The sequence below is a fragment of the Hyaena hyaena genome, unplaced genomic scaffold, assembly GCF_003009895.1.
Source record: "Hyaena hyaena isolate Hyena2069 unplaced genomic scaffold, ASM300989v1 scaffold_575, whole genome shotgun sequence".
Classification (NCBI taxonomy): Eukaryota; Metazoa; Chordata; class Mammalia; order Carnivora; family Hyaenidae; genus Hyaena; species Hyaena hyaena.
In genome coordinates this window covers 276456-297269 of record NW_024081206.1, presented here as the reverse complement: position 1 = coordinate 297269, position 20814 = coordinate 276456, and the positions used below count along the sequence as shown (strand labels likewise).

At 36.0% G+C, this 20814-nt stretch overlaps 1 protein-coding gene across 1 annotated transcript in view; it reads left to right on the top strand.

The window, feature by feature from the left end:
* Positions 1-20239, top strand: part of PPP2R3A (protein phosphatase 2 regulatory subunit B''alpha) — a 206676-nt gene extending 186437 nt beyond the window's left edge. The window contains exon 14 of the mRNA XM_039256475.1: positions 17691-20239. Coding sequence (XP_039112406.1) covers positions 17691-17823 — 133 coding nt within the window. The 3' untranslated portion in view covers positions 17824-20239. The remainder of the gene's footprint in view (positions 1-17690) is intronic.
* The last annotated feature ends 575 nt before the right edge of the window (positions 20240-20814 follow it).

Genomic DNA, 20814 nt, shown 5'->3' with positions numbered 1-20814 from the left:
AAACAAGACTGACCAGTTTCTTGGAAATTAAAAGAAAACATTTTAAATGAAAAACAGTCATTGAGCTGAATAATAGAATGGACACAGCTGAAAAGGTTTTGATTTGGGATAATGATTATGATTAGGGTAAGAAATACTTTTTGAAACTAGTAGAAATAACAGCCAGATAATTTCCAGAATTCTAGCTGTTTAAACAAATAAAAATATACCCAGGGACCAGCAAATTTTTTTCTGACCAGGTAGTGAATATTTTAGGTTTTACAGTTCTGTAACAACTACTTAGCTCTAACACTGTGGTGTAACAGTAGCCATAGATAATACGTAAGCAAATGAATGTGGCTGCTTTCCAATGAAATTTTCCTAATACACCCTGAGATACAAACTTCATATTTTCACGTCATGAAATATTCTTGTGATTTTTTTTTCAAATTTAAAAAGTTAAAACCATTCTTAGCTCACTGGGCTATACCAAAACAAGTGGAGAGATTTGGCCCACAGACTATAGTTTGCCAATCCTGTACTAGAGTGAAATTTCAGAACATAAAAGGTAAAGAACTGAAAATCTACCAGAGGGAAAAAAGCAGATTATGCACTAAGTGAATGCAAAAAGAAATGGAGCAATATCATTCAATTACTGCAAAGACAATAACTTTGAACCTAGAAGTCCATCCCTATTTAAATATGAGGGCCCAATAAGTACATTTTCAGACATCCAAAGATGTGAAAAGTTTACCACTCACAGACTGTCTCTGAAAGAAGTATTAAGGGATACTCTTCAGCAAGAAGGTAAACAGATCCTAGAGGAAACAGTGGGATGCAAGAAGCAAGCATGAGCAACAAAATTGGTAAAACTTATTCTTTGAACTAAATAAATATTGATTACATACTGTTAAGAGTAAAAAGGGACACCTGGGTGGCTCAGTCGGTTAAGCGTCTGACTTCAGCTCAGGTCATGATGTCATGGTTTGAGAGTTTGAGCCCCCTATCAGGCTCTATGCTGACAGCTCAGAGCCTGGATCCTGCTTCAGATTCTGTCTCCCTCTCTCTGCCCTTCCCCCACTCAAGCTCTATATCTCTTCCTCTCTCAGAAATAAACACTAAAAATTTCAAAAAATAAAAAGAGGTCAGGGAAATACACTATGAATCTTTATTAGAATACAGAGTATTAACACTGATATATTTACATTTCTCTAACAATGACTAAAGTATGTGTATTAAAAATTTAGTCAACTACTAAATAAAAATAAAACGGAAAATTTCTAGTCATTTTTTAGAAAAACAATAGATTAAGCTGAGAAAAATTGGGTAAAGAAAACTCAATCTAGTAAAAGACAAGTGTGTTATCAGCATTCTTTTGGTAGCAAGTGTCCTAACCCACTCCAATTGGCATAAGCAAAAAAAGTGTGTGTGTGTGTGTGTGTGTGCGCGCGCGCGCGTGCGCGCGCACACACACACACACTGGCTTACAGAACTGAAAAGTTCAGGGGGTAGTACTGACTTTAGAGACTCATATTTCTTCTCTTTCATCTCTTAGATATTATTTTTCTTCATCTTTTCCCCCTTAGCAAGTTTTTCATATGTGGCAGCAAGATGATCACTTAATAGCTTCAAGTTCAAATAAATGAGAAAATCCCTTTCCCCTAAGTTCCAACAAAAGCCTAGGATTTATGTCCCTTTGGCTCTAACTGGCTTAGTTTAGGTCCAATCCCTGAACCAGTTCCTGAAGGAGGCCTAGAACTGAGCTTGTACGGGGGTCAAGTCCATCCAAATATGTTTTCTAAGGGAAATTAGAAAATATAGGGGCACCTAGGTGGCTCAATCAATTAAGCATCTGACTTTGGCTCAGATCACGATCTCACAGCTCGTGAGTTCGAGCCCCACATCAGGCTCTGTGCTGACAGCTAGGAGTCTGGAGCTTTTTTCCTATTCTGTGTCTCCCTCTCTGCCCCTCCCCACTTTTGCGTGCACACGCTCTCTCGGTCTCTCATAAATTAATAAAAACATTAAAATTTTTTTTAAAAAGAAAATATGGCCATAAAAAAGGAGAATACTATGCCAATAAAGGAACAATGGACGTACACCAAAATAAGAAAGAAGAGACAAAAAGACAGTAGAAAATAAATGGCCAGAATAAGCCCAAATATAGTATCAATCACAAAATTCACATTGGGTTAAAAATCAAACTGTATACTGTTCTTTAGATTCATCCATAACACAAAGAGTCAAATGAATAGTAACAAGAATAAATCAGGCATGATAACATTAATGAGACAAGTAGAATTCAAAGCTTTAAAAGAGACTTCCCTGTATTTCAACAGTTGGCCATGAAAATAAATTCATGAACTTTATGCAATATAAAATAGATCTCATAGAAACGCAAGGGAAAAATGACATCTGCAGTTATGTAAAACCAAATCAAAAAATAAAAGAATAAAGAATATAGAATTAGCAAGCTTTCAAAGAAGTACTCAAAAGTATACCTGGTACCCAGCAAATACATATGGAACCATCACAAAAGTGCCTATTTATTAAGGCATGAAGGAAACTGCAACAACTTAAAATGTAACCTGAAATTAACAAAAAAAATAAAATGTGCATACCTAGAAAGTTAAACAGTACTCTAAATATATTTCAAAATAACTGTTACAGTGGAAGAAATTCTAATTCTAGTCTTTTTACAACTATGCATTATATACTTATTAAAACATGGGATTCGGACAAGGGGAAATTTATAACCTGTGGACTAAAATAAATTGATTAAGCTATCCTCTCAAAATGCATGAGAAAGGATGACAGTATAGACCTAAGTACATGAAAGAAGTTAAATAATTTTATTCAAACAAAAATAAATCTATAAACACTCACAAAGCATACTATGTACCAAGCACCAGTCTAAATACTGTAACTCATTAGGTGCTAACAAAAACCCTATTTTGTAGATGTTGATATCCCATTTTACTCTATGAAAACTAAACCACACAATGTTAAATAATTTCTCAAATCCACCAGTATATAAAAGAATACATCATAAGTAAGTGGGTTTTATCCCAAGATTGCTACAGTGGTTCAACTTTGTAAAATCTGTCATTAAAAAGGAAAGAAAAAATAATAAACTGATTCTCTGAAGGCATATGATAAAGTTTAATACATTTTCTGATTTGGAAAAATATCTTAAAACTAAGCAAACTTAAGATAAGTACCTTGTTAATGATAAAGATTATTAATCCCACACCCCAGGAATAGTCAGTTAAAAATAGGGAAAAATCCCACTCATTAATATCAAGAAAAAAGTGACTTGGAAAATATATATGAAGAAAATATAAAATGTGACCAAAAGGGATGACCGTTTACCATGTTAAAATTAGTAAATTTGATATATTCCCCAAAAATATGTTGTGGAACTTGTTAATTGTAAAATTCACATGGAACAATAAATATACAAGAATAGCAAGGAGTTTAGGAAAGAAAGGTGTGGTGGAATACAGGACATGTGTATTTGACAGTGTCTTAAATGTGTCATGAAAAGACTAGTCAGTAAAATGTTGTTTAATGTCTGCATGTTAAATAGACAGACTTTCAGAGCTTAAAAGTAATGGAAGAAATTTATAAGGAAGTACTTCCTAGATGTGAATACATTTAGGAAGTGACAAATTCTGTATCACAACCAAAAGACAAACAAATTGGACAGAATCATATGATCAATACTGTTCTTTTATAAATCAGATTCTTCTAGGGGTGCCTAGGTAGCTCAGGGTCCTTCTTTGTTGGGCACAGGTCATATCTCACGGTTCATGAGCTTAAGCCCCACATCAGGCTCTGTGCTGACAGCTCAGAGCCTGGAGCCTGCTTTGGATTCTGTGCCTCCCTCTCTCTCTCTCTCTCTCTGCTCCTCCCCCGTTCATGCTCTCTCAAAAATAAACATTAAAAAAAAATTTTTTTAATCATTCTTCAGAATCAACAGTAAGAACATGAATACTGACCACTTCTAAAACAGCCAAAAGTCAGAAATTTCACCCAGGAAACAAATATGAAAATTCCCACTTCAACAGCAGTTAAAATACAGTAGCTAAATTATAACAATGTTAAATGTATTTAAATATTTAACAGAGTCCCCAAAATATATGAAACAAAAATTACCAAACAAGTCAGAATAGTTGGAGATTTCAACATTCCTCTTTCAGTAACTGATAGAACTAGACAGAGACAATAAGGATACAGAAGAATTGAACAACAGAATGTATTTTATCTAATCAATATATAGAGAACCCTCCACAAAACAATAGGCAAATGGGCATTTTTTCAAGTGCACATGAAACTTCTCCAGGACATACCATATGATAAGTGAGTAAAATAAGATCCAACAAATTCAAGCGGATTACAGTTACATAAGTTATGTTGTCTGACCCTAACAGAATTAAAGTAGAAATCAATAACAGGAATTGGGGAATTCCAAAATACTTGGAAGTTAAATAACACTTTTAAAGACACATGGATCAAAGAAGAAACCAAAGGCAACCTGAAAATTATCTTGAAATGAATGAAAATAAAAGAACATATGAAAACGTATGAGGTGCACTTAAAGCAGTGCTTCAGGTCTGACATCAGTAATACAGGCTTCCACTTTAAGAAGCTAGAAAAGAGCAAACCAGACTCTAAATAAGTAGAAAGAAGGAAATAAAGATCAGTGTAGAAATCCGTGAAACAGAAAATAGGAAAACAATACGAAAGAATTCAGGAAACCTAAGGTTAATTCTTTGTAAAGATTTTAAGATAAATCTTTAGCTGAATTAAGGGGAAAAAGAAAGAGAAGGCATACATTAACAAAATTAGGAATTGAGGTGACATCACTGTAGACATTACAGAACTTAAAATAATTATAAAGAAATATTATGAACAACTTCATCCCAGTAAATTTCACACCTTAGATAAAATGGAACAAAATCCTAGAAAAACTCAAATTACCAAAAGTGATTCAAGAAGAAATGGAAAATCAGAAAAGACTATGTCAACTAAAGATGAATTAGTTATTAAAGATCTTCACCAAAGGTCCAAGTCCAAATGGTTTCATTGTTAAATTGTGTCAGTTAAGGAGAAAAAGAATAATAACAGTCTTTCACAAATACTCTCAGAAAGTAAGAGTAGAGGGGAACACTTCCAAACTTATTTTATAAAGCCAGTACTACCCATGATACCAAAGCCAGACAAAGACACTACAAGAAATGAAAACTACAAACCAATATCCTTCCAGAGCATCAATACAAAAATTATTTTTTTTAAAAATTAGCACATCAAATCCCGCAATATGTAAAAAAGATTATATACTACAAGTGGAGTTTATCCCAGGAGCAGAAGGCTGGCTTAACATCCAAAAATCTATTGATTTAATATATCATATTAATAAATAACAGAGACACCTGGGTGGCTTAGTCAGTTAAGCATCTAGCTTCAGCTCAGGTCATGATCTCACCATTTGTGAGATCAGGCCCCACAACCATTTGTGAATTCAAGCTGTACTGACAGCTTAGAGCCTGGAGCCTACTTCAGATTCTTTGTCTCCGTCTCTCTCTGTCCTTCCCCTGCTCATGCTAGCTCGCTCGCTCTCTCTCTCAAAAATAAACTTTTAAAAAGTTTTTTTAATAAAATTTTTTAATAAATAAATGACAAAATCTTCATAGACACACAAAAACAGCGTTTTGTAAAATCCAACATCCACTCACAATAATTCTGACTCAAGTAAGGATAGAAAGGAGGCTCTTAACAGGAATAAAGGCATCTACAAATCATACTTATGGTAAAAAATTGAATGCCTTCCCTCTAAGATCAAGAACAAAGCAAGGATGCTTCTATTCATAATTTCTACTCAGCATTGTAACTGAAGTCCTCCTATCATCTACAGTAAGACAAGAAAAAGACATTGAACATGTTCAGATTGAAAAGGAAAAAGTAAAACTATTCATAGATTATGTAACCTGAAAGTAGAATATACTAAGAAATCTACCTGAAAGCTACCATCACTAACGAATTAACAGTTAGCAAGATCTTATCAATATACAAAAATCATATTTCCATATACTAACTGAATAATCCAGTAGGGAAATCCAAATAAAAAAATTCTCCTCATATTACCATCAAAAAGAACAAAATATTTAAGAATTAACATAACCAAAGAACTATAATACTTGCACAACTGGTGCTCGCTTCGGCAGCACATATACTATAATACTTGCACAACTGAAAACTGCAAAAATGGTGCTGACCTAAATGGGATTAGAAAGTTAAGTATTGTTAAAATGTCAGTTCTTTCCAAATTTACAGATTTAACAAATTCCCTATCAAAATCCCTGCAGGCTTTTGGGGCGCCTGGGTGGCTCAGTCGGTTAAGCCTCCGGCTCCAGCTCAGGTCATGATCTCATGGTTCTTGGGTTCGAGCCCCACGTCGGGCTCTGTGCTGACTGCCAGCTCAGTCTGGAGCCTGTTTCGGATTCTGTGTCTCCCTCTCTCTCTCTGATTCTCCCCTGCTCACGCTGTCTCTCTCTCTCAGAAGTAAATAAAACATTATAAAAAAAAAAAAAATCCCTGCAGGCTTTTGTTGTAGAAATTGGCAAACTGATCCTAAAATTTATGTAGAAATGCAAAATACTGGGGCTCCTGGGTGGCTCAGTCAGGAGCGTCTTTGGCTCAGGTCATGATCTCACAGTTTGTGGGTTCTAGCCCCACATCAAGTTCTGTGTTGACAGCTCAGAGCCTGGAGCCTCTTTCGGATTCTGTGTGTGTCTCTCTCTGCCCCTCCCCAAATCGTGCTCTGTCTCTGTCTCAAAAATAAACTATAAAAATTTTTTTTAAAGAAATGCAAACTACCTAGAATAGCCAAACTTTTTTAAAGGAACAAAATTGAGGCACCTGGGTGGCTCAGGGGGTTAAACGCCCAACTCTTGATTTTATCTCCAGTCACGATCTCATGATCAACCCCTGGCTCTAGGCTCCATCCAGAGTGTGGAGTCTGCTTAGGATTCTCTCTCTGCCCCTCTCCTGCTCATGCTCTTTCTCTCTCTCAAAATAAACAAACGTTTTTTAAAAATAAAAATAAAAGGACAAAATTAAAGAACTTAGGCTGCCTTATTTCAAAGTTTACTATCAAGTAAACAATTGAGACACCATAGCATTGGCATGTAAATACATAGGTCAATTAAACACTCTAGAAATAGACCCTAATATGGATGGCAAATTTTCAACCAATGGAGAAATCGTCTTTTCAAAAATGTTGAAATAACTGGCTATCCATATGCAAAAAGAAAAAAGAAAAAAAAAAAGAACCCCAATCCATACCTCACAGCACATGCAAAAATAACTACATAGATAAAAGACCTAAATGTGAGAACAGAAACTCTTAACACTTCTAGAATAAGACAGAGGAAAAATCATTGTGACCTTGGATTAGGCAAAGAGCAATAAAAAATCACTTTTAGATAAAATGGACTTCTTTTAAAATTAAAAACTATTGCCCTTCAAAAGCCACCATTAAGAAAAGGAAAAGACTGGGAGAAAATATTCCCAAAACATCATGATAAAGGAAGGGTTTATATCCAAAATATATAAAGAATTCTTACAGCTCAGTAATAAAAATACTAATAACCTAACTTTTAAACAGACAAAAGATTTGAATAAACACAACTAGAGATACAAAGAGCAAATAGCTATATGAAAAGACGCTCCAGGTTGTTAGACATTAGGAAAATGCAAATTAAAACCACAGTGAAATACACCACACAGTGTGGAGAGACCAACTAAAATCACTTGTCAGCAACGATGTGAAGAAGCTGGAACTTCATATATTGAACTGATGGGATGCATAATTATATAACCTCTTTAGAAAATTTTGGCAATTTCTTAAGTTAAACATACACTTATCACATGAATCGGCAGTTGCACTCCTAGGAATCTACCCAAGAAGAATGCTTACCCAAAGACTTGTACATAAATGTTTATAGCAGCATTATTTGTAGTTGCCCAAAACTGGAAATAATCCAAATATCCATCAAACTGGTAAACTCATAAAATATATCCACAAAATGGAATGCTATATATATTAGCAATAAATAAAAAATAAACAAATTCATACTATTGATAAACACAGTATGAATGGATCTCAAAATAAGCTAAGTGAAAGAAGCTACACAAAAATGTACAATCCATTTTATTCCATTTATTTAAAATTCTAGAAAATGCAAATTAATCTATCATGACAACAAATTAGTGTTTACCTTGGGAGAGGAACAGTGATTATATAGGGGCATGAACTTTGGTTGGAAGGCAGAGGAATGGATATTTTCATGATTTTTGAATGTTGAAATGCTTTTACAGGTATATACAGAAAGTCAAAATTTATAAATATAAGTAACCCATTGTATGTCATTTATAGGTCAATAAATAATACATGCAATAACATGATGAGTCTCTCAAAAATAACACCATGTAAAAGAAGCCAAACGCTAAAGACTACTTAGCATATGATTCCATTCATATGAAATTTCTACAAAAGGCAAAATTATAGAGCCAGAAAGCAAATCAGTGGTCACCTAGTTCCAGGAATGGGAGTGGAGAGTGAATCCAACAGGCACAAAGGCGAGGAGGGACAGATGAAAGAATGAAAGTCTTATAAAATTAGATTGTGTTATTGCCTGCACAATTTAAAAAATTTACTAAAACACACTGAACACTTAAGATCAGTGAATTACATATGGCATGTAAATTATATTTCAGTAAAACATTTAAAAAGCACAAGTCAAAAATTTTTTGGCTAAATTGGCAACAATTTTTTTTAAAGGTAATTTGTTAAAGGGTAATATTAATTGTCAACGTTTGCCATCCTACTACATACGAAGCATCATCATATACTGGTGAACAGAGACAGGATTCCTGTCTAAGCAGGGAAAACAAACAGATGCAATTTAAGTATTTTAACTGCTTCTCATAGAGGAAGCACACTGCAGTAACACCTCACTCAAGGTTCACTTAGTAAGACAAGCACTTTCAGATACTGTAGGTAGAAACAATTGGCCCAACCTCCCTGGAAAGTAATGTGACAATATGTAGCAACAGCCTGAATTTATACCCTTTCACTCACAATTCCAGTTTGGGGTATCTATCGTAAATAATCAAAAATTTGGATAGAACTGTTCTAACCAAACTGGCACTGGCCACTGGTCATTCTAAAATTCAAAGTAACACAAATGTTCAATAAATCATGGTACCTATGTGTCATATTATGCAAACATTTATATTTTGTGCTTACACAAAAATGTAACACGGGGGTTAGAAAATTATAATTTCATTATTACAAATCTGTACATCTATATTTACAAGTTAAAAGATAAGGCTACAAAATATTAACTGGGCTGTGGGATTGCAAGTAATATTTTTATACTGGTGTATAATTTATAAGGTTCTTTTAACAAGCATATATTACTTTAATAAATAGGAAACGGAAGTGTTCTCCTTTATCTATTTACATAGGTAATATGTTTAAATACGTGATACATAGGTGATATGTATACACAGCAGAAGAGGTAGAAAATACAGATAAACAAAAAACTTCATCTAAAATACACCATCCAGGGGCAGCTAGGTGGCTCGTGGTTGAGGGTCCAACTTCAGCTCAGGTCATGATCTCATGGTTTGTGAGTTTGAGCCCCACATCAGACTGGCTGCTCTCGGGGCATAGCCCACTTCAGATCTTCTGTCCCCCTTTCTCTCAGTCCCTCTCCTGCTCGGGCTCGCTCTCTCAAAAATAAGTAAGACATTTTAAAAAATTGTTAAAAGAAAATCCACCATCCAAAAATAGCGTGTCTTCCCTTCCAGACATTTCAATGCAAACAGGTAATTTGTTTTACAAAAATGGAATTTATACTACATACTGTTTTGTAACCTACCATAAAAGGAGAAAATAGAGATAGCAGCTATAAATACTTAGAAGTTTGTTAGTCTAAAAAGAAGAGAAACTGATGGCAGCTTTAGAGAATAAATAACTGGCTCAAGCACAAGTTTTTTCTAGTTGTGCTCAGAGAAAGTACCAGTGTGTCCGCAGGGAAGAGGGGAAGCAAAAAGATGCAGACAGAAGTAGAGGTGAGGGGTCACGAGAGGAGATGAGGGACCAGCTGTAATGAAATTCGACCAGAGTATATGAGAGGCTTCTGCTGGACACTCCTCTTCTCATGTTGTAGGAGATAAGGCCTCCATAGAGCACATGTGGGTGATGAAGTCCTGTGGGCAAAGAAGGCTTACAATAGCCACAGAGAACTACAATGTCAGAGGAATAGACCTGTTTACAGTTGTTAATAGCTGACTGATGTGGTTCAAAAGCAAGGCCAGACCCAGAATCCCAAGGTTACACCACCATGAGATGAAGCCCTAAGAGGAATTACAAATAGGTCAGGGTGAGTCTGTCAAACAAAAATTACGAGACTCAAATATGAGAAATGGAGGAAGCATTGCAGTACTATGGAAAGAGCGGAGGCTTAGGAAGGAACCAGACAGATCTGGTTCTACCTACCACTCACCAGCTGGGCAGGTTATCTGACTCCTGAGGCTCAGTTTCCAAAGACACCAGCAACTACCTTACAAGGTGGTTGTGAGAATCTAAGATAATATATCTAAACACCTGGCACGTAGTAGATACCTGATAAATAGCAGCTATTACTATTGTTGCGACTCCCTGTATGGGAAGAGAAGCAATATAACATTATGGTTAAGAGCATGGAATTTGGAGTTAGACAAACCTAATAATTTCAAATCCTTGCTCTAACATGTACTAGCTGTGTAATCCGAGGCATCCAAGCCTCAGCATCACCTAAACAATGAAGATATCACCTGCCACACTGAGCTGTTTAAACTGAAGGATTAAATAAGACCATGTGTAAATAGCTTTATACTTTGCCCTCAAGGATAGTACCTATGTAATCAATAAACAATGGCTATTACTACCACCTCTGTGATTTTGGCCACATTACATAACCTCTCTGAAATAAAATTTAATCAACTCTAATATCACCATTCTACTCCCTACCTTATTCCTTCATTCCCAGGGCACAGTACCTGGCACACAGTTGGCACACAGTAAATATCTGTTACATGAACAATGGGACTATACCGAGAATTAGAGATAATGCATATAATGTATCCAAAAATGTCTGGCATATAAATGCTGCGAAAAATGGAGGAGTTCTCCACTAGAACCTGGGCTCCTCCAGGGCAAAGAACACTGTTTCATTCATCTTTTAATACCAGCACCTGGCAGAATGTTAGGGATGTAGGAGATCCTTAGCCAGTGTTTACTGAGTGGCACAGAAACCAACAATAATACAGCAGTCACCTTCACTATAAGGATAACTGCAGGAGTCCAGACATTTTAACCCTCTAAGAACAACTTGAAATTCTCCATCTATTTTACTGTCTAACAAACACTGTCAGAAGCCTCTGTACCAGGTACCTGTACCACCTGATTCAAGGCTGGTACTTAGGTGATGCTTTGAAGAATGAGCTAGTAATGACTCCAGATTTTAGTGAGGTGAAAGACTACAAACCGTGAAGCTGCAAACACTGGGAATTATCACATCTAGCACACAACATGATCACAGCATACAACAACATTTATATAAATCCAAGGTAACGAATGGTCATAAAGGGAAAACCAGATAGGGTATCAGCTACATAAACCAGTTCAACTATATGTGCCACCCATATGAAGATAACAAGTTAGGATGCCAAATGTATTTATCATTAACATTCTTATGATTTCTGCAATAAAGAAATTATTACAAGAAAACTTCTGTAATAAAACAACTATGTAAAACAGACAAAAGGGTCCTCCATGTTGCTATCTTAGGAAACTGAGACCTGTTTTCTGTGTTTATTCTGAGAGTCTTTATTGATGAGTAGAGAAACAGAGGCCTGCACAAAATTTGGAAAAGTATGGAGTGCCTGGGTGGCTCAGTCGGTTAAGTGTCCGACTTTGGTTCAGGTCATGATCTCACGGTTCCTGGGTTCTTTGTGGTTTTGAGCCCCTTGTCGAGCTCTGTGCTGACAGCTAGCTCAGAGCCTGGAGTCTGCTTCCGATTCTGTGTCTCACTCTCTCTGACCCTCCCCGTTCACGCTGCCCCTCTCCCTCTCTCAGAAATAAATAGAACATTTTTTAAAAATTACAAAGTATAAAGAGATTTAAATCACCCTTGAGATAACCATTATTTACACATTAGTATACTTCTTTTTGATGCTTAATTTTACTAGAGTGTTCAAAAATATGACTTTTAATGATTCAAAAGTCTTCTCAAGCAATAACTCATATCCATCTCCCTATCATTGGACATTTAGAGAATTCAGAACTGTTTACTACTGAATGTTTTTAAAGGTAGACTTCCCCCGTATATTTAATATAAATATATGAATTACTCTTTGTAAGAGTTGTACATTTACTTCCATCAGCATTGGAAAATAAAGTGCTGCAGGCAAAAAAGGCCAGCCCCAAATCCACCAGATCCTTTTCCGGGAATGCAGCTAATAAGAGTCAAGTGTGGTATAAGGAGTTGTGTGGAGCCTGATTGTCCTCAGCAAAAAGGGAAAACTAAGAGAAGCAGGGATAACTTGGGGGTTGAGGGGGAGGTGACATGTGTGTATAGTGGGGTGTGAGAAAAGGAATGACAGGAATATTCTGAAGCATGAGTTACAGTCTTAAAAGTAGAATAGTTCTAAGTTATGTTTTATAGTGCTCAGTAAACACTGAATTCTAAACACTAGACCTGAATTTAATAATGTTTTTAATTTTTTTCTGAATGAACAAATCAAAGCGCAATTTTATTTTCTTTCAATAGATATTCTCTAGTACTTAATGCCAGGCACTGTGGTTAGTAATAAAAATAAATGAAACCCTATCCCTCCCTTCAAGTTCATAATTAGAATATATTTAACCCAAATTTTTTAGCTATATATACACAAACTAAATAATAATAAGTAACTGATGGCTTATGACCCTAGGGAACTGGAAGAGACCAAAAACTGAAGTGAGATCAACTTTCAGGCAAGAAAGTGGGTGGTACATATTAAGAAACTTCTAGTTACTGAGTCAACAAGGAAATTCATTGATCCAAATGTCCAATTTCCCAAGTATTTCAGTTACTACATTTTATATAAGTGATTTAGGATTTAAAAGTATAAAGGTAAGATTTATCCACTCCTAAATCTAAAGCATTATAGACTCCAAATTAAAGAACTACTTAACATTTTATTTTATGCTTATAGCCACCACGTCTTAGACTTCCTCAAACCCTGAGTTAAATATTCTAGCACTTTACCCCTGAAAAGAGAATCCCAAAAATAGAATCAGACCACAATCACCAGATAATACCTCGAAACTGTACAAATCCTTTTTCAGATCATATATGTGCCAATCATTATTTCTACTAATTCCAGGAGTCAGCAGAACCAGCCTTAATACTTTTCTCCAGAAATTGCTCATCTGAGAGGGAAAAACTTACTTAGGGAAACATGTTTTTAAAGGCAACATATTGCTAGCAAAAATATATAACCATTATTTTCCCTTATACTAACACTGTGAATACTAGGTTAAATTTGTTCAGTTTGATACCTAGGTTTTCTAAGGAACCTATTTGTGAACCCTAGGAGTTCTGCTTCAATTCTCTGACCCTGCTAACTCATTCAAAAACAGCCAGTTAGATTAACAGAATATTTCATAAAACAATCTTCATTTGTGTCCAGAGGAATCCCAGTAACCTACAAGTAAACGTGGAAGTGGTCATTTAGAAGGAATAGGCTCTCTTTCAGGAATTCCTAGAGAACAAGATAAAGTTTAGACTCTCAACGTTCTGACTTAAGTGGCTTGGAGATGACTTTTGCACTCTCATCATTTTACTGACTTCAGCCTTCCCTGAGAACTCAATGTATCATTTCACAAGAGCCTTAGGACATCATTTTTTATTCATCATTTTGAGCTCCTAGTGCCAGGCACTATACTATAGCCCAAGGAAAATGCCAGTGGGCAAATGGATGCTTTATAATCAAGTAGAGAAAACATTTAATTATATAATTTGAAGAAAACAAATAGAGCCAATAATGGAGAGAGACTTGCAACTTAGGGTACTGAGAAAAATTCCTGAGATGATAACCTACAGGTTAAGAAGGAAATCGTTCTGAAAAAGGGAACAAAAATATTCTAGGTAGAGGAGAAAATATATTCAGTGGCTCTGAGTCAGGAAACAAGGAAACAGTGCGTCAAGGATATTTTAAAAGACCAGTATGGCTGGAATATAATGAGCAATAGAAGGAAATATGGCTGGAGCCTGAGCATGCAGAGCCTCAGGAAGCTATTGAAAAAGAGTTAAACAAGAAATATCATCCCATTTCCAGTTTTTTAAGATAGTAATCTTCAGATTACTAGTGGTACAAGAATAGAGAAGTAGGGAGACATAAGGAAGCCATTACAAACATCTAAATAAGAAATGGCCATGGGGATTAAAGAGGGCACTTGTGATGAGCACCGGGCATTGTATGGAAGTATTTAATCACTATACTGTACACCTGAGACTAATACTACACTCTATGTTAATTGGAATTTAAACAAAAAATTTAAAAAAGAGATGATTACTCAGGCACTGGGAACCAAGAACCTTTTAAATGACCTTTCAGATTAAAAGATAAGAACAAGTTAAACAAAAGGTAAGGGCACTGCAGGCCACAGAAGAACATGTACAGTGGCATTAGCTCCCAAGACCATAACTCATTTTGACAAGCTAAATAGCCTGGTATGGCAATAGCAAAGAGTATGTGACAAGAGTGAAGGCAGGAAGTCCAGTGTTAGAGAACTGTTGCAGCCCAAGCAATGAAATATAGTGCCCTGAACTAAATCAGTGGCAGTGGGGAGAGAGGGGTAGAATTGTGTCCGTGTATTATTCTAAGTGGTAGAAGAAACTGGCTGGATTTGAAAAGGGGAAGGCAAAGAGGAAAGAGAAATTTGGGATTACTGGATTTTTGGCTTTAAAGGGGTAGATTATGGTGGAGTCAGGGTGTGGGAAGGATGGGTTCAGCTTTGTATATACTGCCATAATGAAAGAGCCACAAGAGTAGATAGTTGGATACACGGCAGTCTCCAGTTTAGAAAGAGGCTGAGTCTGGACATGTACATTTAGAAACTACAGGTAAACAAGTGGTGGATAAAGCTGTAAGAATGAATGACAGTCCAGAGAAGAACAAAATAAGAAGAGTTTAGACCAGAATTCTGGGATGTGTTGACACTGAAGGGGCAAGAGTTAGAGCAGTGTTTCTCAATGGCACTGATGTTTTAAGCTGGATAATTCTGTTGTGTGGTGTTGTCTGGCACATTATAGGATGTTTAGCAGCATCCCTGAACTCTACCCACTAGATGCCAGTAGAACCCACCCGGTTGTGACAATCAAACATGCTTTCAGACGTTGCCAAATGCCGCGGAGCTGGGGGAATTGCCTCCATTTGAGAAACACTGAGTAGGAGAGTAAAAAATTTTAGCTGAGATCTGACTTCAGCTCAGGTCGTGATCTCAGTTAGTGAGTTTGAGCCCCTCATCGGGCTCTGTGCTGATAGCTCAGATCCTGGAGCCTGCTTTGGATTCTCTCTCTGCCCCACCCTTGCTCACACTCGGAAGGAAGGAAAGACAAAGATTCTAAGTGAGCTCCCTCACCCCAGAAGATTCCTCCAAAGGCTCTGTGCATAGTACCGTTCTTGTTGCCTTGAGAGTACAAAAGAAATGCAGGTGGCATTCCTCTATATCCAACCCACAGGGCACTGGAATATCTTTATGTACTATATTGGATCAAATCCATTGCTAGAAATCCAATTTCTGGTATGAGGCTATAGTGGGAAAAAATATTATTCTGTAGGAACTCTTAAAAAATAACACACAAAAAACGTGACCCCAACCCCCTAATAGGAATAGGTGTCACCACCCTGCTCCAGTAGTTAAGCCCAAGCACCTCTCTATCATGAGAATATCTAATACTTCCAAGAGTTTATGATTTATAGGTCTTCTCACCTTATCTCCACTTGGCCCTTATGAAGGGCAGGAACTGCTATTATCTCACTAGTTGAGGAAATTGATGCAGAGGGGTTAAGTAACATATCCAAAATAACATTAAGTGATCAAACTGAGATTGGAACATGATTTTTCCAAAGCCCATGTTCTGAAGGTTAGAAACCACATAACCATTATTCTAGATGGCCTCCATTATAGTACAAACTCAGTAGGAAGGGGCTAGTTCAGTCTTTTTCACCATTGTATTCCTAGTATTTGGCTCATGCTTAGAATAGGAGCTCAGATATTTACTGAAGGAGTTTCAGTTCAGACCTCTTGAACAATACGTATTCCCAGATCTGCACTGAGATGTTTAAGTCACTGAAAGCTCAGGTAAGTTTGGTCATCAAGAGGAAGAAAATGTCTTCCACTCTTGACAAGAAATAAGCACAGTATCTCAGACACTGCATTGCTAGAATTAGCTTTTGAGATTTTGGCCCAGTAATGGAGGCTCAACTATCAACCCTTAAAGCAAAGTTACCCTCCCATCTGCCTCCTTATCCAACTGATGCCAGTTACATTGAGGCCTCAAGGGGATGGGAGAAGAATGGAAATAAAGTATAGAATGGAATATTTCTGCAAAATTTTTGATAGGATTATAAACTGGTACTCAAGGGGACGTTTTCTAAACATCAGCTAAGCTTTTATTATTATTATTATTAAACATTCTCTAACCTTTATTCAAAAACATTTTAGAGTTGAATAGGTACCACCTCTACTATTGGGCACACCTGTCAACATATTTTTCATTAGCAAGCGTTGGTACCTTTTTGATGAAAGGACTATGTGTCCAGGAATTTCTGCACAGATACTGTGTAAAAAGTCCTTGCAAAGGATAAGGTTACTAAGCTGGTGATGCCAAATACTGCCAACAGACATTGGTAATTATCATTTCTATTTTTCTGGGCCCACATATAGCCTCAGCAGATTTATCAATAATTCAAACAGCCATCATTCCCACTAGATATACTGTCATCCCTGCCTAAGGCCACCCTCAAGAATAGCCTGGAAAATAATGGAACTCAGGAGATACCAAAAACTTCTAAGGGGAGTAAGCAGAGGGAATATGCTGGGGAGTTCTGTAAAAAATGGAAGAAATCCATGAATGGGCTTCATCTACTCTAGGTACACACTTGCACATCTAAATGTACTTCTTGGAAACCATAGAAGCTATAAAGCAATTTGAGTTGAACGTTCCCCACTCTGCATGAAAGCCACTTCAATGAAGGCATTCATATGAAGTTTGTACTTTATGGACCTCACACCCTCCGCAACCTATCTCCTCCATAATGCCCTCATTCACACCAACACTCCTTAGGGAAAGCTAGATACAGCACAGTTTCAACAAATCCTAACATGAACTTGGGCTTTAACGAACAGGGAGAATATGTTTTCTGTTCTAGATGAAAGCATGGTCTCCTCCAGTATGGTTCAGTTGTTTACAGCCATTATTTAGCAACTGAGGGTACTATTGCAAGCCTGGTGGTTTCCAGTCTCTAGTTTGCCATATTGACTTCTACCCAAACAATGAAGTTTTGTTTTGTTTTAATCAGTAACTCACTTTTGTTTGTTCTTGCAGCTCCTTTGAAGATTATGAAACAGAAGAACCTGCCTCTCCCTCTGAAATTGGAAACAAAGGCAATAAAAGTAAAATAGTAACCTCAAGCCTTTCAGAGAAATGTGGAAAGCTTCAGTCAGTGGATGAAGAATAGCTGCCAAGGTCTACATGAAAGAGATATGTAATTTAAATCTTTTTCTTGTGAAGATGCTCCAGTTTGCATACTGCTTAAAGGCTTTGATTTCTGCAAGTGTGTATCTGCACTAGGAACTTTAAAACATTTTTAAGCAATAGATCTGGATACACATGCTCAATTTGGTGGACTCCTCCAATTTGCCTCAAACCTCTTACAGACCTTTTCCTCCAAACAAATACAATGATATATATATCACCTTCCAAAGACTGTGAATCTGCACTGTTCACCCCTGAATGTACTAGCGATCTTTTGGGGACAGTGCCAAGCACAATTCTCTGCACAAAAGCAGGAGGTGCCTCTGTTGTCCAGCTTCCCTGAGGTCCCTCAGGGCTCCCACGGAGCCCAGAAGAAACCTTCACTTGCAGAAAACTTGAGTCAAAAAAATTCTGGAACTTGAGAAAGCAGATAAAGGGCCTCCAGAAATGACTTACCCCTGGTAATAAAAGCACTGCCAGAACATCTCAGACTTTTTAATATGTGTACTGGAGTTCAAAGATCTTGAACTTACTTGGTTTAATGTAACTTCACAATGACCTGCCAAACTGCTAGTCACTTTACATCCTCAGGTATTGTAACCACTGGGCCTTCCAACCTTGCTGGCAAGCTCTGCATAATCTCTCCCCATCCTGACTGTGGATCTTATATAAGATAGGATGAAAAAAAAAACTTCTAAGTACAGAATTTGATTCATACTTGAAAAAATTTCCTTTTAACTTATCTAACATTTGTGGAGAATTACTGAAGGACTTATTAATCTTCAAATTAGTTGATGTCCCCCATCTACACTTCCTATCAGAAGGCCTACTTGAAGACGTAGTGATTTGAAAATTTTTACTAGATGCATTCATCACTATTACACTAAGCCAATAGTAAAGGCCTCAATCTAAACATTATCCATTCATGTTGAAAAGAAACTATTTCAAATATTCCATCACCTCAATATTTAGCACAAAAATGGAAGAAAACTGTGATGCCACCCATAAAGAAAATCAGCTTCATCTTTACTATAATTGTAGAAGTGTTCATTACAGAATTATTTTCTCTGCAAGCCACAATGCAGCCAAATCCTGCAATATCCTTAAGAACTGAAAACTATTAAGAAGGATGGAAATTTCTAATAGTGTAAGTAAAAGACACTCCCAAGAAACTTTTTCACAACCATCCCTGTCAAAGTCATCACCTTTTCCCCTGGGTTTTTTGCTTTAACCACATGTCCTGAATGCCAGAATAGCTTCTCTTGCCACTCTGCTTTGGTTCCTCCTTACTGGTATGAAAGTCGAACAATAAAATAATCAAACCTTGGGCTATAGTAGGCAAAAAGTGGCAATTTAGGAAATGCACCATCAACTGATGCAGTTTGCTGTTATTTTACCTTTTATGATCAGAACTAATCTTCCATTTAACTGTTATATAAAGTGAAAAATATTAAAATTTGGTATCTAATAGTTCACAAAGAACTAAAAACTTAAAAATGACTATATTTTTAGGAAAAATTATATGCAATAACCTAAATACACTAGTAAATTAGAAAATATTTGTATTTGTGATACATGAACTTGACCATCTATCCCATCCACCCTTTACCAGGGAGAGAAAGCAATTTTTATGTCACATAAAATATTAAAAAGGTAAGATTTTTAAAGCCAGATATGGTTTAAAGGTTTTATTATCCATAATGATCTAAACTATTTCTAAGCCTCAAAAAGTAAAAAAGTTTCAGTATACATTTTTTTTTTAATATACTATTTGGCTTTTACCTTTTTACTTTGTGTCTCCTTACTGAAATCCTCTTGCTTTTACTTTGGTCTGTATTTGGTTTCAAAAGTCTGTAATTATTATAAAAAGTTACATCTACCCATATCATTCCATTTAAGATAAAGCTATTTTAATTTAGGTTACCCAAAGTATATTTTCAGAAAGAAGCGTTTTGATGTACTCCTTTCTTAAGAGTTGAATGCAAGAAATGTGACTTCTGAGGAACTAGGACAGTATATATATGACTTTCTGGTAAAGAGATCTCACTGAATATTATCATTACTGCCCAACTGGAAATTACAAGTTTTTATAATATCCCTGGCTCCTTGATAAAAATTGAAGGTTATCATGGTCTTAATGCAAGTCAATGAAAAATGAACTTCATAACATTAATTGCTAAGGTAATCAAAGTAATGAAATTCTGTATATTTTCTCTGCATCTTATCTATGTCACTGTGTCAAAGTGTTTATAAAATTCTAGAATCAAATGAGGTGTAAGGTATTTGCTCGATACTTGGAAATGTTAAAGTGTATTTGGGTGGAGAAACCTGCATGATTTAACTTGTTTTTGTTTTTCCCTTTTTGCAAAACTAAATAAAGACAAGTTGTCAAATATGAACCATGGTCACTAAGATAATCACTACACACTTTTGGTTTTATTCACACTTCCAAATCATTTTTATGTTTGAGAGATTAACACTGTAAATAAATTTGAGTTTTAAATAACTCTTTGAACCCCTGGGAAATCTAGAAGGATAACACCTCATAACTGAGAAGGGATTTCCTCTGGGAGGGAATAAGGAAGACTAGATATTGGGAATAAAAGGTTTACAAGGATCAAAAGGACTTTAGCCTTATATATAATGTATTCTTTTTAAGACTGTGTAATTATCTGGTTACCTAAAACTTAATTTTTTAGAAAGAAAGGAGAAAAATTAAAATATCATCCAAGTTTAAGATTTCAACTTAATTTTCTAAAGCATTTTTATATTTGTTACCTATGATATGGGAATCTTTTCATCTGTTCTAAGGCTTACTTTTCTTCAAGGTGACAAGAATTGTTTCAAGAATACTAAGAACAGTGAAATAAAAGGAATTCTTTATCCTAGGACCATATTATAGCTCTGCACAGAAATGTAGATTTAATGAAGCTAACCAAAAAGATATAAGTCGCTAGATCTAAAACTTTAATCA